Source organism: Oppia nitens, unplaced genomic scaffold (assembly GCF_028296485.1).
Source record: "Oppia nitens isolate AA-2021 unplaced genomic scaffold, nextdenovo-longstitch-racon4-pilon3 scaffold7_pilon_pilon_pilon, whole genome shotgun sequence".
Classification (NCBI taxonomy): domain Eukaryota; kingdom Metazoa; phylum Arthropoda; class Arachnida; order Sarcoptiformes; family Oppiidae; genus Oppia; species Oppia nitens.
In genome coordinates, this window is record NW_026533251.1 from 2,497,603 (window position 1) to 2,520,656 (window position 23,054).

Genomic DNA, 23,054 nt, shown 5'->3' on the forward strand with positions numbered 1-23,054 from the left:
GTTAATGTCTTGTTATTATTGTTTTTATCAGATTTTAAATACAATATCAATAAATTTATCAAAATATAAAACTTTATGTTTTCAATCATTTTTAAATCTAAAAGACTTCACAAAAATAGAGTACAGTTTTTATCTATAAATTTAAATAATCTATAAATCTATTTTCATTTATAATTATGATATTAACAATTTAATTAAAGTAATCATATTATCAAATATACAGTAGAATCTTGAATTTCAACTTATCTTTAAAAATTGATTTAAATATTTATTATAAAATTAACATAACATTGAATGTCAAACATTTTTATTTAATAGTAACTATACTAATGTAAAATAAATAGCAAAATAAAAAGTTCTAATGAATTTTTCTAAATAAAATTTCTATAATTTTTTTGGTAATAAATATTATACAAAATTTATTTTATTTTTATTTTATAAGATTTTCATGTAAAGCAATTATAATACATGAATTTTATTTATTATATATAAATAGTAAATTAAAAATTATATTCTAATGCTGCATATATTTATTTTATACCTAAACGTATTATAAAAAATAAATAGGGTTGGAAAAATACAAGGTTTTAATGTTGACTGTCTAATACAGTATATTATAATACAATATATACTTGTATGATACAAATTTTAAAATTAAAGTATGTTGAAAAATTTAGTAAAAATATAATTTGCTAGAGAATGCACTATTGCTATAATAATTATTGTTTTAAATAACAAAAATAAAATCGAATAAAAATAATAATAAATCTATATTTATCATAAAACTTTGACATTAGATGTGACTAAGTTTTGTTTGTATGTAAAATTGTGTAATGTTAAACAAAGCGTATTATACAGTATAATACACTTTGTTTTAAACAAACATTTTGTCTCTGCCAACACTGGAAATGAATAAATAAGTTATTGGATGTAATGATACATAAATAGAAGTTCAAAACAAACTAACTAAATATATTTATTTTATAAACTCTTACTATTAATCAGGTAATAATAATAATAATTTATTATTATTATTATAGAAATTTTATAAACAGATATTTCTTTTATAAATTTTCTGGAAATTTCTCTTTTTTATCCATTATATATAAATAAATTTATGTTTAGTGGAGTAAACTGTTGAATATTATCATCGATTATAAGTAACTTTTATAGGAATCACTCTCTAATAATATAGAGTGATATGAATCTAAAAGAACATACAATAAGTGAAGCAAAAAATTATATGAAAACTATAATATATAACAAAACATTTCAACAAATAACTCGAAAATTCTATAAATATTAACAAAAATTTCAAATTAATACTCAACTAATCCTTTTATCTCTAAATATTATTATATTTTTTATACAAAAAATAATAAACTTTTACATATAATAAAATAGTTATTCAATTATTTAACATATTTTTTATAAACTTAAAATAATATAATTAAAAGATGTCCATTTTGTAACAAACATTTTTTATTAAAATTTTGTTTCAATATATGGACGCCTTTTTAGAGTGGGTTTTTAATACTAATAAAATCAATAATGCATTTTATTTATAAAGTATTTTTCACTAATATTTATTATTTAGTTATCTTAGTTTAAATAATATTTAAAAATTTATTTTATATATTGATATTTGTATATTAAGTGACAAATATTTACAAAATGTATATAAATTGCAATTTTGTTGACACAAATAGTGATATTTAGTTAATTTTAAATGTGAATAAATTATATTTTTATAATACTTTTGTTTTCAAATGTTGTTAACTTATAACAATAGTTTGTTAAAAAATAATTTAAATAACTTTATTTTAATAAAAACTTAGATAAAAATAATTTTTTTAAAAAGTTTTTGTAATTTATAAATCATGTGATTTGTCTAATGAGTTATAAATTTGTTACAATTATATTTTTCACTATTAACTGAAATTAAAATTTGATTGTTTTTATTTGTCTACTATTTAATTAAGTGTATTAGCAAAGAATTATGATTTTTCAAATTTTATTACTTATTAATACTTTATTAAACTTAATTAATATCAATATATAATTTTTGTGTTTTATAATAATAGATTTGCAATACATATCTATATTTAAAACAATAAAATCTATAACATTGATAAAAAAGTTATTCTAATTTAAATAAAATAGAATAAAATATTTTTAATTAATTTTTATTTGAATGTCTCATTATTTTTTGATGGATTGTCATATTTATTGGCTATAATTATAAATTTACAATTACTGTACATATAATAGTTGTAATAAACATATTTACTTAAAAGATAAAAATATTTAAAATTTAAATGCTATTTGATTAAATATTATTTATATAAAATATATTATATATATTAAAATTATATTTTTATAATTCCTATATTTATAAGCTTTTGTTAAATCTATTAATCCTTTTTGCTTTTTGAACAATATTTTTGTCTTAATTCAAGCATTAATTGTAAAATATTTTTACTCACATTACAGTTGCATTTATAAAGTATAATAAATGTTTTCAGTTTAATTAGTTGTAAAAGTTTTTAAAAATTTACTAATAAATGTTAAATAATAAAATTAATTTTATTTACAATAAGTTATTTTTAATTATAGTTACGTAAATTTTAAAAGTTTAAAATTTAATTTACAATTATTTATTATAAGATATCATTATTGATAAAACAATTACAATAAATCAATTATTTAATCTGATTTACTTTTAAAAATAATTCATATATTTTCATTTGTCATTTTTTATTATTTTTTATTAAAGTATAATATGTCATAATTACATTAATTATTTAACAACAAAACACATGTTTTGATGGATAAATCTAAAAATAAGAATTATATAATATTATAATATTTAAAAACATATTATTAAAAAGTTAATTATTTTTATTTAATGTATTAATTCTAATTAAGTATCTGTTTTTATTAATGTTAATATATTAAAAGTACACTATTTTACAGTATTATACAGTATTTTAAATAAATAATATTTTAAAATATTGTTTTCCAAAAATAATAATAATATATCATTTTTTATATTTTATATAAAACTATATATCAATAGTAAATAATCTTATTTTTATTAATTTTACAATTATTAGTTATTATAATTAAATACTATAAATGGTGATTAACATATTACGTTCGCACTTTTTTAAAAAGCTATACCCTTTATATTCACAATTGTTTGCATTTAGTAATTTAAAAAAATTACGTTTCCATATCTCTAAACCCCTAACCCTCACCCCTAAGAAATAATATATTTGAATACAGACTTTCCTAAGGTCTCTACCCCTCCTCTCGTTCGCAAAAGTTCGCTTTGGCCGACACCCCTTCCCCCAAGTGAGAACATAATATGTGAATCACCCCTTACATATAAGTTATTATAAATATAAAGATTTTTAATGCTTACTTAAATAAGTAATTAACTTTAATGAATATTTTTTTATCTTTACTTTAATACATAATAATCGGATTTAAAAATATGAAATACATCAATATTATAATCGCTATTATACTGTAAATACTTAAATTAATCTAATAATGTTAAAATAATATCTTAACTATTTATAAAAATCAGATAAATATGATAAAACTAATTTAAATTAAATTAATATCTTATTATAAATATAATAGTATATCATATAAAATAATATAAAAAATTATTGTTATTATTAAACTAATTACAGTATATTAAATTATTAATAAAACTTTTTTTTTTAAAAATTAATGTTATTGTCAATTAAGTTTGTAAAGCTTATAATTTATAAAATATAATTATAAAGATAATTATCAAACAAAAATATTTATAATAACAATTCTGAATAACTATTAAAATAAAGTTAAGTAAATGTGTTTATTATTATTTAAAATACACAATATCTATATCAATAATCACAACAATCAATAGTACTGAAAATAAATACAAATATTGAAAATATATGTTACATACCTTTATTGTTAAGTGTAAGATTATTTTAATAAAATGTTTAATATAAAACAAGTTTACTAAAAATATATTATTATCAATATTGAACTTATAGTTTGACTTTAATAACGATATATTACACAAAAATTTATGAAAATTAATTTTATGAAAAAATATTTTTGTAAATTAATTTTGATTGAAAACTAAGCAAAGAATTTATAAAAGTTAGACAAAGATAAGTCTCTGTGTTTCAACACAAACATTGAAATGTTTAACAAATATATATTTTTACTGCATTTCCAGCAAATGATGTGCCGATTCATTGCATGCGCACCGATATTGTGCCCAAAAGTGTCATTAATTTTATTAGTGTTGTAAGTTTTGTAAAAATCCCATCCCATTCACGATCTAAAATCTGCAAATTATTGTATTCAGTCTAATCACTATTAATTTTTATATTTTATTATTATTATAAACTAAATTTATTTAATTTACAATTAGAGTTTGATAAATAAAAATATATAATAAATTTTCCTAAGAAAAGTTCTTTTATTGTAATATTCATTTATCTTTATTTTATGGGAATCCCAATATTTATTGCAATACTGTATTAAGGATACATAATATAAACTATTACAGTATTATACAAATAAGATCTTAACAACAAATAAACTTAATATAATTACTAGATTATAATTATAGTTTTTGTAAAATTTTATTTATAAGTCAATTATATATTTTTAATGTAATTAAATGAGTTAATCTTTACTTTGAATATTAATTAAAATACTAATAACAATATTTAGTTATTATTTATAATTATAATTTATTGTTTTAAATCAACATCTCACAGACAGAAACTTATTTTAGTAATTTTTAGTTTTTGTCAAATATATATATATAATTTTATTAAAAAACAAAATTCAACAATAATTAAATAGTAATTTGTATCTTAAATTACTTATTATCAATAGTTATTTTGTCTTTTTATTTGTATGCTTTACAGTATATCCCGATTTTTAATAAGCTTTTTAAAAAAATCTATTTTGTATTTTCCTGTTATTCCAATACAAGTCAATACTATAAAAACAAGAATATTCTTTTCAAAACAAATTTGTAAACATTTATATTAAACTGTCTGTTGAATCATAAATTTATATTCTATTTTATTCTAAAATAATTTATGTAATAAATATAAATTATGTAAAAAATTAATCTATAATAAAATTCAATTTAATTACTAAATATAATAACTACTCAAAAAATTTTATGAGTATTTTAATATAAAAAGATATTTATTAAATGTTTGTAAATTTACAACTGAAAATATTATTACAGTATAAACTCGACATATTATAGTTTAGTTTGTTATACAGTTTACATTTATGAGTAAAACATAAATATTTTAAATTAAGATTTAATATAAATTTTTTATGTCTACAAATCATTATTTAATATAAAATATTTAATTATTTTGACAAGTATTTAATGCATAGATAAAATGTATATAATTTATATATTTATTACATAAACAGAATAATTTAAAAATTATATTGAAAATAAATTATATACATTTTATCTATGCTTAAATACTAAAATCATGAATATTTAATCAATTGTGTGAATGTTGATTAAATTATAGTTAAAATAAATATTATACACACTATTATAATAAGAATTATTACACTTAATTAATTTTTAAAAAATTTATTTGTGATACTTGTCAAAATAATTATTGATAAATATTTTATATTAAATAATGCTTTATAGACATAAAAAATTTAGATTAAATATTAATTTTAAATATTTATCTCATACCGAACCCACACAACCTAACTGATCGACCAACTAATCAATTAGTTGTAGAAGAGTTTGGGAAGTCCTAAAAACTAACAGAACTTAAATTTCTACAAAACAACAAAACATACAATTATTAGTTTATGATAAAACATCTACCGATATATAGTATTGTATTTTATTTTTAAAATATGTAAATCTTTCTTATTTTCAAAATATTGTAAAAATAATTTAGTTACGGTATATATGTAAAGACAAATTATATTTTATTAAACTTGTTATAAAAAGTTTTATTAGTTATAAATTAGATTTTATTTTTGATTAATTCACTAAAGTTAAAATTTTCAAAGATTGTAAATTTATAAATTAAATAATATTTAATTAATTTTAGAATTTAATGCAGTTATTTTTAAATTAAATTTCAATAATTTTTATGTAAAAAAGCCGAATGACATAAAATGAATTATCATTTATTATTTAATTTTGAAAATATTTAAATATATATAAGTAATAGTTGTTTTATAATTATGTTATTAATCTAATACCACATACCTGTGTTTAGTGAAATAAAATACAATTTTATTATATTTGTAATATTCAGGTGTAAATTACAATCTTTAATATACAGCACTGTATATACAGTACTTGGATATGTAAATTAAATTCAATATTATAAAATACAGTATAATCTAAGTTAAATGGTTTGTATAAGTGTATATTATATAACTCATATTGCAGTTAAATACTGTATTTCAATAGATTTACTATACAATAGTCTATACTATAGTGAATTCACTGGAATTTTCTACAATATATTAGTATACAGTAGACTAGTATTAGTCTTAGAGTAAATCAAATTGAATTTTGCTATTAGTTTGTAACTACAAAATTGCTACAGTATTTCGATAAATCATTAATTAAAAATAATATCTTAACAATTTGTCAAACTATTATTAAACACGATTTATTTGTTTGTCAAATGCAATATAAAGTATTTTAATAGTTATCTATAAATTACTTTATGTCATAAACAGATACAACTATTAATGAAAATATAATATTTGTGATTTCAACTAATATTATGTTATTTATTTTGTAGTTAAATAACTTTTTAAAACTAATAACTAATATTTAAATTTTCATAAATGACACCTCAAAAATAAATAAATTATTTATAAAATAATAAACTTTTTTATAAAATTTATCTTAAAAAACTAAAATAAAACAAATTAATATTTTTTAATTTTTGAGATAAAAATTTACTGATTAACTAAATTATTGTTTCAATATTATAGATTTAAAACATAAATTATTAACAACATCAGTATCAAATACATATAATTTATTATAAAGTAATAATTTATAATAATAATAAGTTACATAATATATTATACACTAATGCATCATATACTGTAATATTTATTATAACATAATAAATTTAAGTATTTCTATTTTTTTCTTAATTAATAATTTATTTTAAGTTAAAATATATAGTTATTGTTTTAAAATAAAACTAGTTTTAAATATAATTTATTTTGTCAGAATAATGGTTTTAACTAATTAGTTATTGTTTTTTCTATGTTTGTGTACTATATTTACTATAGTTTTGAATTTATGCTAAAATAAGCATGCTCAAGTAAACTATTATATTATCGATTGATATATTTAATATTTTATTAATATTGTGTACATTGAATGCTAAATTTATCTTATGTAGTTTTGAGCTAAAAGAAAAATTTTCTTAATATATGTTATACAGTATGTTATATAATATACAGTGTATCTGTTTATAATGCAAATATAATACATATAAATTTCTATGTAAACTAATTTTGAGATATTTTTAAAAATTTATTTTTCAAATTCTAAAAGAATATTTAAAAAGTCTATATCCCAGTCTATACCCCCTCTAGAATCGAAAACTTTGCTTAACCTTAATATAAATATTCAATTTTATTTTATTTATACAATAAAGAAATATTTAGTTATGCAACTGGTATTCATACAAATCCAATTATTTACTGTAAATATACATATAATTTTAATAATTAATTCATTTATAATACTATATAAACATAATACCATTAATATAAAAAATAAATTTTAATTTTAATAGTAAAATGCTAAATTTTAGAAATTAACAAAAATTATAGTAGCCTCAGGCCTTTTACATAATTTGTAATATTTTTTTTATTTAAAATTATTGTATATTAATCTTATTACTTATAATGTGAAAAATAAATGTTTTCGTGAAAACCTAAGAAAATCCTTTTATTTTTTAGTCCTATTTTTGTTACTTTTAAATACTAAAAGTTATGTTTTTAATAATAATATTTAAGTTTATAGTATATTTAATAATATAATATTAATAATTTATATAATTTATCACAAATTTGTTATTACAAATTGTAATTTACAATATTTATTATTGTTTAGATTAGTTAATAAAATGTTAAATTATTTTTAAATATTTTTATCATTTATTAATATTTAACAAATTATTAATTATAAAAAATATATATTAATTTTATAATACATAAGTTATGTAACATAACTACAGTATATAATCTTTAAAATAATAAAAGTATTTATAAACTAATTATTAAAATTAAAGGTTTTTGGGACTTAGAAAACATAAATTTATGAGAAATAAGTTTATATATTATAAATAGAATACACAATATATTTAAGTTAATTTTACAATTAAACTGTTAATTCTTATATAAATATATTAAATATTATTATAATTTTAAAAAATAATATAAAATTAAATTAATATATATATAATCAATTATATTTAAACACAAGAAGAAAATGTCTTTTTAACCACATCTCTAGCAAATGGTATGTATGACAATGAATACCTAAATTTAATAAATGATAAATATTTGTAATATACCTGTATATACAATATTGTTAATTAATTGGTAAATGCATACCATATGAAAGCTATAAATTGCAAAATACAGAAAATGATAGCCAGACCAGTATTATGCCACCAAAGACCAGCCATTAGAGTGAGAATCATAAATAAAATGACAGCTAATGTTGCAAATATACGGGTCATTGCAAACATATTTCTAAACTGACGTATCGGTCCCATCAGAAACATTGTACTATAATATATAAAAAGTTAAAATAATAATTTTAGAAAATTATATATTAGTCGTATGGTTATGCAAAAGTAGATTACAAACAAACAGTAAAAGGGTAGAGGATTTTTACCACCTCTAAGATTAATATTTTTTCGATTTTTACCCCCCGGATCTTTTTACCAAAATCGTAAATAAAGTGAGTTAAAAATTATATTTCTTAAAATTTAAAATAAAAAAGTTTGCTTAACCATGATCAAATGATATAATAAATTATAAAACAAACATAAAGTACCTGGCCATTGATATAATGTTTCCCAATGTATAAAACAAAGCAAAAAGTACCAGTCCTTTAGGTAATGCAATACACGCGCCACCGATTATTGACATAACAAACCCTAATATAAAACATATGACAAATCCCTGTAGTCTTGTGGACCAACTGAGTGATGGAAAGAATGATTCATTCTATAAATGATTTAAACAATTAGTTAATCAATTGTTTAAATGATTTAATAATTTTATTTACATTTTCCGATTCTTCATTATTACCAAAAGTTCGTCTCAAACTATCCATAGTTTTATTATTAATATTAATATTATTAATATTTAATAATAATTTAACAAAAACATCAATCAAAATGTAAATAAAATATGAATCATATATTATATTACAACCATTTCTAGTCAATAATATGACGGACATCTAATATTGCATACAATTGAATGTCATATCAGATAGTTGTTAGAGATACCAATAATTTTATTTTTGTTTAATATATTATGTTAGAAAAATTTGCGTATAAATTGAATAATGCGATAACTTTTAAATTTGTATCAATTTTATTTTTATTACTTATTAATACATAAAAATTATTTGTTTAAACACATGCTTTAATTTTATTTGTTATGAGATTATGACATTAACTTAATAGCATAGTATGTATGTTAGATAATTTGATTCAAATAATTTATTGGCTAATTAATTCAATATTTACATCATAGGCTATTATTATGATAATTAATATAATAATAGTTGTTTAAATAAAAATAAATTACATAAATAATAATATAGTGTCATATGAATAGCAATATATTTATTAAAATATGAAAACATAAAAATGCAAATATTATGACATTAAGTATTACAAAGAAGTTATTAAATTATAATATTTTAATTGTCAAAATGTAAATTAGATCATGTATTTTAAATATCAATATTAATATTTAAATAAATAAACATAATATCTATGAAACGTTGCCTTTAGTTTAAATTAATAAAAAGAATTTATTGTATTATAAATAATTGTATTAAAACTGAGATTAAATAAATTGGAAATATATTTAAACAATTGAAACTATGATTAAATCGTGTCATTGGGTTCTCAAATAAACAATTAATGAATTGAAAAAAGAGTTGATATGAAACAAGATTTTTATGCTAATCCTTGAAGTTTTTAAAAAACACAAAACAACTAATATGTGAAATAAATTTAATTTAAATATAAATTGAATCGTTTACATTGTTATTCAATGCCAATAAATCAAAATCAAAATTATTTCATTTTATAATTAATTAACTGCAAAAAAAATAATTAAAAACACTTCACATTTCAACACTTAACCACTTAGTGTAACATAAAGTACTATATTATACAAAATGATATTTCAAAGTAAGTTCACATAAAATTTCTACAAATTACATAATATAATATAAATTTATTTTTAAAATAGTGACAATCTTTTGGTTTCTAATATTTTGTTGTGGTTTATGTGATGCCTGTCCTGACCCGGAGCTGTTATCTCCCTGTACTTGTGAACAACTGGATGTGACAGTAATTATGTGCGGAGGACATCAACCAATTGATTTATTATCAATATTTAAGCGGTTAGGCGACAGTTTAGCCCATCATATGCGCCACTTTGGTATTTTCTACCTGAGCAATACTGCCATCAAATGGTTGCCAGCATTTGTATTTCAAAATCTAACTTTCCGTCACATGTATTTTGTAGGCGCCTTTCAATTGCAATATATAGATCCCAATGCCTTTATTGGCACTCATTTACACATTGAATACGTGAGCGCTTGGAATACAGATTTGAATTATTATATGATTGCCAATGAAAACGATGCTTTCAGTCGACTAATTAATTTGAAATACTTAGATATTGTCGACAATATGTATTGTCCGGATCAACATATAATAGATCCCTGTTATTGTAAAGTTCATCGACGAGCTATTGGATCACATTTCCTGGCGATGAGAGACTCATATTCAATACATTGCGATAATAATAAACCCTATTTTGTTAAGTAAGTTATTATTACTGATACTACAGTATTTTATTGCTATAATGAATATAATTTCTATTATATTTAATATTTATTGAATTGACGTTAAATTTAGACAAATATTTCAGAGGATTACAACTCAAGAACCCATATGTGGCCGACATTTTGATAATTTATTTCTTGATAATCACTTGTGGACTAATTATACTGATATACCTGAAGATGCCTTTTCTGGCATCACTTTTTCAAACATATATCTTCAAGCGTGTAATGAATGTAATAAATATAAGCTAACAATACATCCAAAAGCTTTCGGGAAAACTCGTCTTTTTGTGCAATCATTGGTTTTCTCGACTAATATCGACTCAAAAACTACTGCATTTCGCGATACATTTGTTGCCGTTAATAGTCTGGTAAACGCCAGACATATAGCCATTAACGCTGGATTTGACACTTTAAGCGCACATACATTTCGACCGGTTGTGTCATCAGGTCCGGGACAGACCAAACTTAAAGCCATAACAATAAGAGGACAAACATTAAAACGTATTGAAAGTTATGCCTTTTACTCGCTAACAAACCTCGACTTCATTGACTTATCTATTAATAAGATTGAAGTGATTGAGAGACACGCTTTTGCCTTCAGACAGATGAATCTTAAACCACTAATAATTGATTTGAGATCTAATAATATGAACAGTAATTCTCTCGAAAGGGAAGCTTTTAGTCATATTTTAAGACCGGTTGAGTTGTTATTATTTTCTAACCGAAGCCAATGTTCACAAAAATTTCAATATCTCGATGAAGATATATTTGCGCCATTCTTGGCGTGTAATACTCGAAATATTGTTCATTTAGGTCCCTGTCCTCTCATTTGTGATTGCAATATGAAATGGTTGGTCGACGCACCCCCTCATTGGAAACTCCAAATCAGAGGCGGTATTGAAAATAGTGCCGCAATTCTTGAGTGTATTGACGGCAGTCTACTATTCTCTAAAAAGAGTCAACATTTTGGTAATTGTGTTGCAGATTGTGATAAATCTGAAACAATAACTAATAGACCCATTCATTCAAAAACAATCTGTAATCGCAAATATACTTTGACTTCAAATATAATTTAATTTTAATTACCGGTATATTAAAAAAAATAATTTTCATTTTTTTCAATAATTTCTAAATATTTTGATAACAATTATCAATATAATTCCATATATTTACAATTAAAAACTATTTGTCAGTTTCAAAATATTTTAATCTATAATTAAAATAAAATATATTTTATTTCCAAATATTCCATTATAAATATATTTTTAATAATTTTTAGTCTACAGTAATTATTTAATTTTCTTTAATTATCTAATAAAATATTTATATTTTGTATAGTTAAATATACTATATAAATATTATATAACAAATCTAATTGAACAATTGGATAAATAAACTTTTAAAATATAAAACCAAAAAACTTTACAAAACATTTAACAGAAAAATTACAATAAATGGTTTGTGCAGTGTTTATGAATAAATTTTAATTTAAATACAATTATACTGTAAAATGTAATACAGTATATATATAGTACTATAAAGACATTTATAAAGAAATTAAAAAATATATTTTCAATATTAATATTATAATAATAATACTGTAAGTAATTATGAGTATTTCAGCTCAGATACCAGTTTCTAAACCCAATAGTTGTTTGCAAACTTCATAAGTGCTAAAAGAGACGGCAACCATAGGTACGGCTCGGATATAGTTAATACTCATTCCTCGATATAGACCTCTGGCGACGCCATAGTCTTTATAAGTGATATTCAATGTCTTGAGAAAACCTTCGGAAAATTTTTTTGTCTCATTGCTTGTCATTGAAAGTTGCATTCTTCTGCGGGCAACATCTAAAGGATAAACAATGGTCTGTCCAATAGCACCGGCTATTCCACCGCACAATAGTTTGCTGGGAATGTTTAATATGGTTTTGCCGTCCTTTTCATAGCCACATATTGTAGGCATATATTCAACGGCCAAATGTTTAAGTCTCTCAAACATATAGAAATTGCAACCACCGTATGGTATCATTGCTAACACTGTTGGTGTAATTCCTCTATAAAGGCCGACAATTCTGCCCTCATTTTGAAATACATAAACAAGTGTTCCCACTATAGATGTGGGAATCTTAATGCCATCCACACCAGCGTGACTCACATGAAAAGCCAATCGGGCTCTCACTAAATCCAATGGATAGGTCATCATAGCTGAGGTAACGCCAGCCATAGAACCGGCAAAAAACTTGAGGGAATGGTTCACTTTTCCGGACTCGGCTTCCCTGAACAATATTGACAGTCCTCTCTTATATATTTCAAATGACATATATTGAACGGCAGCGTATGGAAAGATACGGACCATTTGAGCGCCATTTCCTAATTATAAATTAATTACTTTAAGTATAAATAAATTATTAACAATAATATATATATATTAAGTGCAAACCTTTATAAAGACTAAGAAACTTTTCATTTCTGATGATAGCTCTGAGTCCTGTGAAGACACCGTACTCTTTATAATGAATGTTATGGACCTGCAATAGGATCTTAATGCGATCTAACGGCGCCACTGCTGTTTTGGAGGTCATACCAGCAATACCTCCGGCCAGAAATGATTTGGCCATAAATACTGGATTCTTCAGATCTGATGAACTCATTATTCAAATGCTCTTCAATTTACTATTAGTGTTATAAATAATTTATTAATTATTATTTATTGATTGTAAGAAAATATATAATTAGACCAAAATTAGATCTAATTTTTTAATAAATAAAATAATAATTTCATTAAATCTCTTAATAATGGCACGAGTTATGAAAACTTTGATAATTATAACTTTTTAAATAATCAATTTGTGATTACCGGTAATATAATAAATAAATATTTTTATTTTTTAAATTTAAACCACTTTTTAAACTTAATTATATTGTAATATAAAAATGAGATAATAGATTCAAAAATATACAATTTTTTTTTTAATAAATATAAACTTTAAGGTCATATAAACATTACATTTATATAAATTATATAATAATAGTAAAAATTTCAATGATTATAATGAATTCACTAAAAATCATGAATCCATTGAAATGACTATAATTTGGTTCACTATTTTGTTGGCACTTATTATTATAATAATAATATTAAACAAATATTTAATTGTTAAAACTTTATAATATATAATAATAAATAATTTGAATAAAATGACAATCAATTGAGCATTAATTACAGCATTTAGTTATATATTTATAATATGAAAAATTTGGCAAAAAGTCTAACAATTAATACACAAAATGATAGCTAATAATAATGAATGTATTTTTGGTGTATATTTGGCATTCAATGACTGGTTATGTTGAATATCAAGTGATGACTTCGTCGATGAACTGGTCCTACAAATTGAGGTCAAGTGTTATGTCAAAAGTGGTATCAATTGATTGACTCCACACTTAAGTGTTTATGTATTAAACACATAATACTTATAAATGTCTTGAAATAACAGACAACCGGTTGAGAGGACTGACTCACAGCGCACGCGATCTCCAGTCATGACTTTAAAGCCATCAAAACAAACAACTGATGCCATCAACAGCTGATTGATTTAACAACAATTGATTGTTAATTGGTCTCAAAGTTGTTGTTATCACTAAATTGTTGCAAACGTTTGTTGTTTGACATAATGTTATGACACGTGTATCTCTTGTTGTCATTTGATTACAATAATTAAAAACTATGAAAATGTCTGTCAATAGCAAACAATACGACCAATTGGTCACTAAATTAAATCATTTGATTGTTAGCTTAAGTTTGGATGAGAAGAGTACTCAAGAGTTGGGCACTGATATCAACGATACCATCAAAAAGTATGAACTTAAAGCCAATGCCATCAAAGAGACCACTTGTGAGCTCAAGAGTGTTGTCCAAGAGTTTGATGACAAGATGTCTCAAATGACATCTATTTTAGACGCTGTGTCACCACTTCTTGATAAATACGAAAGTTTAATAAAATTAGATAAATTGTTGTCCGAATTGTCTACCATTAAAAAGATACACAAAAGTCTTGAGATGAATGTTATTAACTGCAAGACTAATAAAGATTTTGAGACAAAAGTGACTTTAATTACACAATCATTCAATCAAATGGTCGATTCATACAAAGATTTTGAAGATAACCACAAAAATGATGTAATGAAGAATTATTTATACGATATTATAATCTATTGGAAACCAATTATTTTGACAAAATTAAGACAAAGGTTTGCCGACACATTTGAGTCCATTGATTGGCCTCTAATTAACACAAATAAGTTGCAGAACCGATCAAAAAGTCAGTCATCTGAAGCAATCAATACCTTTCTCTTATATTTCAATTCATTACTAATTTTTGACATTCAATGTAAGCGATTATCACCGCAAATAACTACTGAATCGGAAATTGTTTTACCTATTGATGTAATGGTAACGCCTCTGAAGAAGCGATTTCAATACCATTTTATGGAAACCAAAAGCAAACTCAATAGACCTGAAAAGGTAAACCAATTTTTTATTTATCGCTAATAATTTTCAACAACAAAATTTATACTACTTTTAGCCCGAATGGTATTTATCACAAACTCTGGTATGGATTCGACAAAACAATAACTTCTTGTGCGAAACAATTGATCCACTATTACTTGACATGAAGTCAGCGACCGATTTAGTTCCGGCGAAATTTCAACTAATTTCTGGTTTACTTGAATGCGTGACAACAAAATTAAAATCAGATTTGCCTTCACTTGTTTACGACGACAAACTATTTACACATACTGTCGATGAAGTGCTTATATTTAATCGGGAATTACTAGAAATTGAGTCCAATATAATTCAAGTCTTTCCTAATTGTAATTTAATGAATGTTTTCTCTTCTGAACCATTCTTTACAAGAATTTTGTCTTTGGAAAGAAAAAAGTCAACAGAATTTGTTGAACTTATATTAGACTCAAAATCTGCTTGGAATGAGATCTGTGGTCCTGAAGGCAATGATGAGCTGAAGATATGTGAATGTGGAGACAATTTTGTATTAATGCTTCAGTCGGTGACCAATAGATGCTCTTTCTTTACCAATGAGTCACTGAAATATGCTTTCATTAAATTACAACTCGAAATGTTAGATGATTTTCGTTTACGACTCATCCAATTGCTTCATACCAGTGACAAGTCTTGGCCATTAAGTCAACGATACTTTGCAATCATTAATACAATTAATTACTTGATTTTTGTACTCAACGAATGGAAAATATTACCATTTTATGTCCAGATATCAGAAATATATTCACCAAATGAGACAGTCTTCGATCAAATTATAGGACTCTTACAACACGTTTTGAATGAATCAATTCAACAAATAAAAGACTTATTTTTGGATCAATTAAAGACTGGATTGCAAACTTATGCCTCAATTAAATGGTTTTGTCTTAAATTGTTTGACAACAGTCTCAGTTCCAGTGCTTCTCAATTATTACATTTTATATCAACAAACTTAGTATCGTTGCAAAAGTCTTTATCAATCTCTTTGTTTGACAAGATTTCACAAGAAATGGCACAACAATTGAGTCGAATTTTAGTCGAAGATTTGGTTCTCGAGAACTCATTCAATGACTTCGGTGCCAAACAACTCGATTACGACATAACAGTCGGATTTTTGTCATTGTTTCGACTTTACTTAAGTCGACCAAATGCCGAGTTTGGGCCACTTATCGATGCCGTAAAACTGGTTAACATTGAAAAGGGAACATATCTTCTATTGAAAGAAATACTTAGCGATAGAAATAAGACAAACGAAGCAAAAATGGCTTTAAAAGAGATGTCCGTTACTATGATATCAACACAAATGGCACTAAATATTATACAAAACAAAATTTTTGATAAATAAAAGTCTTATTAATTTTATATAATTTGAAATAATATATATATATATATATTAGTCAATACATTGCTTTATAAAAAACTTTATATAATTTTAATACAAATCGTGTCAGTCTATCATTAAATAACTAAAATATATAGACATTAAATAAATAATTGTTAATAAAACAAAAAATTAAATAACAAAAAACGGGTCCGAATGAGTCAACTGGGCTAATGTCAAGCGTCTATTCACGGGTGCGAACCCACTACTGCTCCACGCGGGAACTTTTGCCTGCTGCGTTTCCGCCCTGGGCCAGTCCGCTCCTCATTAGTCAACCTGGAAGGGCAGGGCTCCCCCCGCACCCCCATATTGACGCAGAGCTTAGTGACGGACACCCGATCAACATAGACGACAAGCCACGAGAACCCCCAGTCACCACACATCCACCGTTTTATGCCTTCCAGTCACTGGAATTACAGGAGTGCGCCACTACTCCCGGCATTTATACACACTATTAATACTCATATCATTCATATTATAGATATTATAATTCAATACATAGTGTGACACCTATTGTCACAATTGACTTGACTTTAAGCGTCAAAACATATTATAACTTATATTAATATTGATATGAAATTTAGTGCTAATATTATATTGAAATCAATGATTGAATAAAACGAAACCCATGTGTGATATGTCTAACCAAACACTCAAAGAAGTGCTTTACGAGAATCTGTTGGCCATTCTGTCGGCCGATAAGGACATCCGTATCAATGCTGAACAACAATTCAAACTATTGGAGACCAACGATGGTATGACATGACATGATATGTTGATTTGTTGCAAGTGTTTAATGCAAACCCCAATGATCTGATCTGATCCAGAGTTTGGACTTCATTTGATTGAAATATCACTCAGCGATGCTATTAGTCTTTCCGTACGACAATTATCTGCTGTACTTCTTAAACAATACATTGATAGCCATTGGACGGCAAACAGTGATAAACACATTCCTCCGGTTGTGTCCAATGAGATAAAGACCACAATAAGAAATATTTTACTTAAATGTCTGGCAAACAAATTGAGCCAAACTTCAGACGACAAGAAGTTGCGGTCATCGCTGGCTTACGCAGTCTCTACAATAGCTCACTACGATTGGCCCGAGGAATGGCCTAATTTGGGTGAAGTTTTAATCAGTTATCTTTCATCCGGTGATAGTATAGCAGTTCACAGTGCGATGAAAGTGTTTGTTGAATTGAGTCACGAAGTCGTCGACTTTCAGATTCCGTCGATCGCACCGTTATTATTGCCAAAGATGTATGAAATATTTGTTTCTTCACAACAGTTCTCACTAAGAACTCGCGGTCGAGCCGTTCAGATATTTACAACTATCGCTGAGACAATCGCACAAATGGGTGATTTAGACAAAAAGGCAATTCCCACTTATTTGGGACCAATATTGCCACAAATGACTGAAGCACTTGTCAAAGCATTGGTTGTTCCCGAAGGCAGCCCTGAAATCGATGTCGGAATCAAAAAAGATATCATAAATTCTTTGGCAATATTGTTGAGGAATTGTCGCAATGAAATGCAGAAATGGATGCCACAGATCTTAGAGCCAGTTTGGCACAGTCTGACCACTGCTGCAAATATCTACGTAAAGACTGTGATTAATGTCAATAGTTTTGAATACGAGAGCGAACACGAAGAGTATGCAGAAGTAGTTGATTCAGACGGTGAAGTACTTGGGTTCGAAAGTCTTGTGTTCGCAATATTTGATTTCGTCGGTGTTGTCATCGAAAGTCCAAAATTTCGAAAACTTGTGAAACCAGTGATGAGTGAACTCTTATATTATGTCATAACTTATATGCAAATCACTGACGAACAGGCAGTTGTATGGATCGACAATCCGGATCAGTTCATTGAAGATGAAGACGATGACTCTTATTCCTATTCTATTCGTACGTCAGCATTGGATTTAATTCTATCGATTGCTCAAGAATTTGATGGCCACGAGTCGTCTAAAAAGATGGAAGAATTCAAGGCTTCATTTGTTACTGCAATTAACAGACATTATAATGAATCAACAGAATTGTCTAAACAGCAAACGCCATACTCTAGGGTTTGGTGGAAAATACAAGAGTCATGCCTATTAGCACTGGGATCTATTGCTCCTACTATTATAGAAACAATTCAAAGTGGTTCCCGATTAGCCAATGGTTTCAATGCTATTTTAGAAACCGTTTTTCGAAGTCCTCACGATGTCTCACCATTCTTGTCCGGCCGTTCTCTATGGACTGCTTCAAGATTTGCAGAGATAATGAATATCGAGACTTTGAATTCATTTCTTCAGTCAACTGCAAACAGTTTGATGGCTGAGTCGCCTGTAATCCGGATTTCAGCAGCAAAGGCCACATTTGTTGTATGCGATCACATAAAGTCCACAAATAAGACGTCACTTATTAAGCCTTATTTAGGATTAATGTTCGATGGATTGTTGGCTTTTGGCACCCGATATAGTACCGAAGTTTTATCACTTGTTTTAGAAACTGTTTGTATATTAATATCAATTGATAAAGAGTTTACCGCTAGTATTGAGAATAAAGTGGCGCCGTTAGCCATTGCAACGTTTCTCAAGTGTTCATCTGATCAGCTGTTGATAGCCTGTGCTCAAGATGTATTTGCTGAACTGTGCAAGAATGAGCAATGTATTGTGCCATTACAACAACGACTGGTGCCAACATTAGTATCAATACTTCAGGGACCGCATGGAAATGAAACGGTATTGGCATTACAGCCGACATCCATTGAAATATTATTGACAATTGTCCGCAACTCTCCAATACCATTGTCCGAAGCGCTGATAGATCGCGCTTTTCCAGCACTTATAGCCTGTATTTTAAATTCTGATGACTCTCCAACTCTTCAAAACGGCGGCGAATGTGTCCGCGCATTTGTTGTTAAATCAGTGGATCAGGTGTTTGCCTTTAAAGTCGAGTCAGACAATCAAAACGGATTATCACTTGTTTTAAAGGTACCGTAATTCTAATGTATAGATTAGACCAGTTATTAAATTTGCATTTACTATAATGTTATATAATTGGTAGGTCTGTCACCATCTATTGGATCCACGAAAGAATGAGTCGTGTTCTGCATTTGTGGGTCGATTGGTGACAGTTTTAATAACTCGTGCGAATCAATACATCGGACGCGAGAACTCACATCTTTTACTGCGCGCAGTATTAGTGAAACTACATATCGCTGAAGCACTTTCTGTAGTCGAGAGTCTGATTCTTGTTTTCGCTCATTTAATATATTATGATTTGCCAGCAATTCTCGAGTTTCTGTCCTCATTGCCGGCGCCAACCGGTAGTCAATCTGCTTTAGAATTTGTTTTAATAAATTGGTTGAATAGACAGCACCTGTTTTTTGGTAGTTATGAAAACAAAGTTTCAATACTAGCTCTTTGCAAACTATTGCAGCACTCAATACTACATCAAACACAAGACTCAAATTTAAACCTCAATTACATGACAGTTCCCGGTGATGCCATATTATCTGACTCAACATCACCGGGTGTCAAGACTCGCTCTAAGACAGCTAACACAACTGTCCAGTGGTCAGTTGTTCCGTGTTCTGTCAAAATTCTAAAACTTTTAATTGCTGAACTCAAGAATATCGAAGAACAGAAACAAATTCAAACAGACAGTGATGACGACGATGAAGAAGATGATGATCTCAGCGGTAGTGATGCCTTAAAGAATGGTATCTCTGCTTCAAAGCTAAATTCAAATGATATCGGAATTATTGATGAAGTTTGGGCTGAAGGCGAGGGAGATATTAATGAAGACGATATCCTCAATGAAGAGATCGGTAAACTTGATTTAGAACAATACTTGACTAATGTTTTGCGTGAATTCAAGAGTTTGCCATTTCTTAATGATTTTGCCGCACATCTCACTGACAATGAAAAGATTATTTTAAATAAAATTTGAATCAATTTTTTTTATTTTTTTTTCAAGTCATTTGTTTTCCCCTTTTTAAGAGTTAGTCATAACTTTATGCGATTATCAATTTGTAAAGCATTTTTTAAGTTTGCAAAAATTTCAAATCAATAATAAATAATTTTATATTAATTAATAAAGAATTTATATGTAAAGCAGTATTAAATTAGTGATTATTATTTATAAATATAATTATCACTTTTGACAAATTTCAAGCAAATAATCTGTGAGAAATATCATGAATAGATGACATGAAGCTTAAGAATATAAAATCATTGAATTAGTTTTATTGAAGTTATTATAATATAAAGAAAATTTTAAAAATACCAAATTTTTGTGAATGCATTTGAGTTAAATGTTTGATTGCGTGGCAATGGATTTGAGACATTTGAATGGCTAAATCTTTGATAAATATTTGTCCAAAACTTTGTCTTATCATATCATCAATTGATTCAATTAAGTTGTCGATTGTGGCACTCTTTCTGCATATACTATCCAATAATAAGATAAACAATTGCTGTGTATTGGTATTAACTAGCATTAAGTCCCGGTAATCAAGTTGTCGTAATAAATCTACTGAACTATGGAGTTGTGCTAAATCTAAAGCCTATATAAGTAGTTATGAAATGTTTGTTACAATTAAATATATGTATAATTTATCACTTTATGAAAAATATCATACTTTTGCCAAATGAATGAATTGAAACATAGATTTGACTCTATATTTCCATTTGAATGATTGCTCTAACTTTAGTCGACAAACGGATTCATTGTTATAGTTTTCCAGTGCTTTCTTAAGCCATAAAGGATTTAGTGATGCGATGGCATACAAGTGCCTCAATTGATCCAGACTTGCGTCGAGTCTAAGATAAATATCTTCGAGTGTTGAGTAAAGATTGAGATCAAGTGCTTTAAGCGAATCCAAATCAATTTGCACGTGATTTGGCAACTGTTGCCAAAAATGGATTATATAATGTCTCATCTGTCAAGTTATACACAAATTTTTGTTATTCAAGCAATTTATTGACTAAATTGTTTGCTAACCTGAGAGTAATTATGTCCTAAAGCGGAATCCAGAATACATTGACAATGAATTTTATATATGTTTATAAAAACCTGTTTTTCGTCCTAATATATGTAAAGTTTTAATATATAAATACCGGTAGTTATTAAAGTGAATTTCATTAATTAAATATTTCAATTTTTGTTGTATTTTTTACATTAAGAGGATAGAGAGGTATGTGATGAATGTCTCCGACTGAGACCAATGAGTGTAGTATCGCGTGATAGTCATTAGGGTTAAGAAGTCGCGCGTTTCGCGAGAATCTTGAAAGAGGTTTATCATTATGACAATCATCAGGACTTTTCATATGATAGTCATCTTTGAGTGCTATACCATAATACTAATCAAAATTATAATCTTATTTAATATAATATCAATATCTAAATTGTCAAAACTTCAATAACTTATAATGTATCAAATTGTATACAATTTAAATACATTTTATAATTACATGATATTTAGACTGTCCTCTGGCACCCAAACGTTTAGATGTGACAAATGGAAATTGAATACGAATTAACTAAAAATACAGAAAACTTAACTTTGAATGAATCACTAAAAGTGATACTAAATGTATATCAACTTATACTTTGCCGAAAGTTGCCTTACAAACGGGTCGATAGTTATTTTGTTGACAAAATGCACCGTACATTGAATACATAGAGCACCGGGATATTGAAACACTGGATCGACCGTAAAAGTATAGTTGAAGCCATTGAAGAGTGGCAGCTGTTTGTTCATTGGCTCCATTGGTAACTGAAATATTGTCCATTATTTGATCAATCGATATAACGAGTAACACAACTATTTAGACAATGACTAGTTTTATGAAATTGACTCACAAAGTGTATCAGATCAGTGATAATAATGTTGAAGACATATATAGAGATCAATTCAATGAATTGTTGGCGACTTATTCGATACTAATT

The 23,054-nt window shown here is 25.5% G+C and overlaps 7 protein-coding genes across 7 annotated transcripts; 3 read left to right on the forward strand and 4 right to left on the reverse strand.

Annotated features, from left to right (window-relative positions):
* Positions 1 to 8,537: 8,537 nt before the first annotated feature.
* On the reverse strand, positions 8,538 to 9,415 carry LOC128963067 (vesicle transport protein SFT2B-like). Its single transcript, XM_054309528.1, has 4 exons — positions 9,362 to 9,415; positions 9,128 to 9,300; positions 8,680 to 8,856; positions 8,538 to 8,604 (listed from the first exon to the last, which is right to left on the reverse strand). Exons 1-4 carry the CDS (start codon positions 9,407 to 9,409, stop codon positions 8,538 to 8,540), a joined length of 465 nt encoding a protein of 154 aa, XP_054165503.1. The 5' UTR covers positions 9,410 to 9,415.
* Positions 9,416 to 10,420: 1,005 nt separating this feature from the next.
* On the forward strand, positions 10,421 to 12,246 carry LOC128963591 (uncharacterized). Its single transcript, XM_054310103.1, has 3 exons — positions 10,421 to 10,505; positions 10,567 to 11,146; positions 11,241 to 12,246. Exons 1-3 carry the CDS (start codon positions 10,493 to 10,495, stop codon positions 12,244 to 12,246), a joined length of 1,599 nt encoding a protein of 532 aa, XP_054166078.1. The 5' UTR covers positions 10,421 to 10,492.
* A 529-nt stretch (positions 12,247 to 12,775) lies between these two features.
* Positions 12,776 to 13,834, reverse strand: LOC128963066 (solute carrier family 25 member 16-like). The gene is made up of 2 exons (XM_054309527.1): positions 13,614 to 13,834; positions 12,776 to 13,543 (listed from the first exon to the last, which is right to left on the reverse strand). Exons 1-2 carry the CDS (start codon positions 13,822 to 13,824, stop codon positions 12,795 to 12,797), a joined length of 960 nt encoding a protein of 319 aa, XP_054165502.1. The 5' UTR covers positions 13,825 to 13,834; the 3' UTR covers positions 12,776 to 12,794.
* Positions 13,835 to 14,437: 603 nt separating this feature from the next.
* Positions 14,438 to 17,179, forward strand: LOC128963064 (RAD50-interacting protein 1-like). Its single transcript, XM_054309525.1, has 3 exons — positions 14,438 to 14,572; positions 14,671 to 15,698; positions 15,760 to 17,179. The coding sequence occupies exons 2-3, from the start codon at positions 14,901 to 14,903 to the stop codon at positions 17,077 to 17,079; spliced, it is 2,118 nt and encodes a 705-aa protein (XP_054165500.1). The 5' UTR covers positions 14,438 to 14,572; positions 14,671 to 14,900; the 3' UTR covers positions 17,080 to 17,179.
* A 460-nt stretch (positions 17,180 to 17,639) lies between these two features.
* On the forward strand, positions 17,640 to 21,091 carry LOC128963039 (importin-9-like). Its single transcript, XM_054309493.1, has 3 exons — positions 17,640 to 17,870; positions 17,943 to 20,092; positions 20,166 to 21,091. The coding sequence occupies exons 1-3, from the start codon at positions 17,744 to 17,746 to the stop codon at positions 21,051 to 21,053; spliced, it is 3,165 nt and encodes a 1,054-aa protein (XP_054165468.1). The 5' UTR covers positions 17,640 to 17,743; the 3' UTR covers positions 21,054 to 21,091.
* Positions 21,092 to 21,257: 166 nt separating this feature from the next.
* LOC128963592 (DNA-binding protein RFX6-like) lies at positions 21,258 to 22,220 on the reverse strand. Its single transcript, XM_054310105.1, has 4 exons — positions 22,107 to 22,220; positions 21,745 to 22,044; positions 21,390 to 21,669; positions 21,258 to 21,319 (listed from the first exon to the last, which is right to left on the reverse strand). Exons 2-4 carry the CDS (start codon positions 22,042 to 22,044, stop codon positions 21,258 to 21,260), a joined length of 642 nt encoding a protein of 213 aa, XP_054166080.1. The 5' UTR covers positions 22,107 to 22,220.
* LOC128963593 (DNA-binding protein RFX6-like) lies at positions 22,083 to 22,919 on the reverse strand. Its single transcript, XM_054310106.1, has 4 exons — positions 22,715 to 22,919; positions 22,577 to 22,645; positions 22,283 to 22,465; positions 22,083 to 22,190 (listed from the first exon to the last, which is right to left on the reverse strand). Exons 1-4 carry the CDS (start codon positions 22,895 to 22,897, stop codon positions 22,083 to 22,085), a joined length of 543 nt encoding a protein of 180 aa, XP_054166081.1. The 5' UTR covers positions 22,898 to 22,919.
* Positions 22,920 to 23,054: the final 135 nt, after the last annotated feature.

Coding starts and splice junctions, on each gene's coding strand:
- LOC128963592 (XM_054310105.1), bottom strand. CDS start 22,044: ATGAGACATTATATAATCCATTTTTGGCAACAGTTGCCAAATCACGTG. Junction 21,670..21,744: donor AATTCATTCATTTGGCAAAA/GTATGATATTTT, acceptor CTACTTATATAG/GCTTTAGATTTAGCACAACT. Junction 21,320..21,389: donor AATGCATTCACAAAAATTTG/GTATTTTTAAAA, acceptor TATATTCTTAAG/CTTCATGTCATCTATTCATG.
- LOC128963064 (XM_054309525.1), top strand. CDS start 14,901: ATGAAAATGTCTGTCAATAGCAAACAATACGACCAATTGGTCACTAAA. Junction 15,699..15,759: donor AACTCAATAGACCTGAAAAG/GTAAACCAATTT, acceptor TACTACTTTTAG/CCCGAATGGTATTTATCACA.
- LOC128963039 (XM_054309493.1), top strand. CDS start 17,744: ATGTGTGATATGTCTAACCAAACACTCAAAGAAGTGCTTTACGAGAAT. Junction 17,871..17,942: donor ACTATTGGAGACCAACGATG/GTATGACATGAC, acceptor GATCTGATCCAG/AGTTTGGACTTCATTTGATT. Junction 20,093..20,165: donor GATTATCACTTGTTTTAAAG/GTACCGTAATTC, acceptor TATAATTGGTAG/GTCTGTCACCATCTATTGGA.
- LOC128963591 (XM_054310103.1), top strand. Junction 11,147..11,240: donor AATAAACCCTATTTTGTTAA/GTAAGTTATTAT, acceptor CGTTAAATTTAG/ACAAATATTTCAGAGGATTA.
- LOC128963067 (XM_054309528.1), bottom strand. CDS start 9,409: ATGGATAGTTTGAGACGAACTTTTGGTAATAATGAAGAATCGGAAAAT. Junction 8,857..9,127: donor AACATTATATCAATGGCCAG/GTACTTTATGTT, acceptor TATATATTATAG/TACAATGTTTCTGATGGGAC. Junction 8,605..8,679: donor CAATTTATAGCTTTCATATG/GTATGCATTTAC, acceptor TATTAAATTTAG/GTATTCATTGTCATACATAC.
- LOC128963593 (XM_054310106.1), bottom strand. CDS start 22,897: ATGGACAATATTTCAGTTACCAATGGAGCCAATGAACAAACAGCTGCC. Junction 22,646..22,714: donor GTAAGGCAACTTTCGGCAAA/GTATAAGTTGAT, acceptor CTGTATTTTTAG/TTAATTCGTATTCAATTTCC. Junction 22,191..22,282: donor TACCTCTCTATCCTCTTAAT/GTAAAAAATACA, acceptor TACATATATTAG/GACGAAAAACAGGTTTTTAT.
- LOC128963066 (XM_054309527.1), bottom strand. CDS start 13,824: ATGAGTTCATCAGATCTGAAGAATCCAGTATTTATGGCCAAATCATTT. Junction 13,544..13,613: donor GTTTCTTAGTCTTTATAAAG/GTTTGCACTTAA, acceptor ATTTATAATTAG/GAAATGGCGCTCAAATGGTC.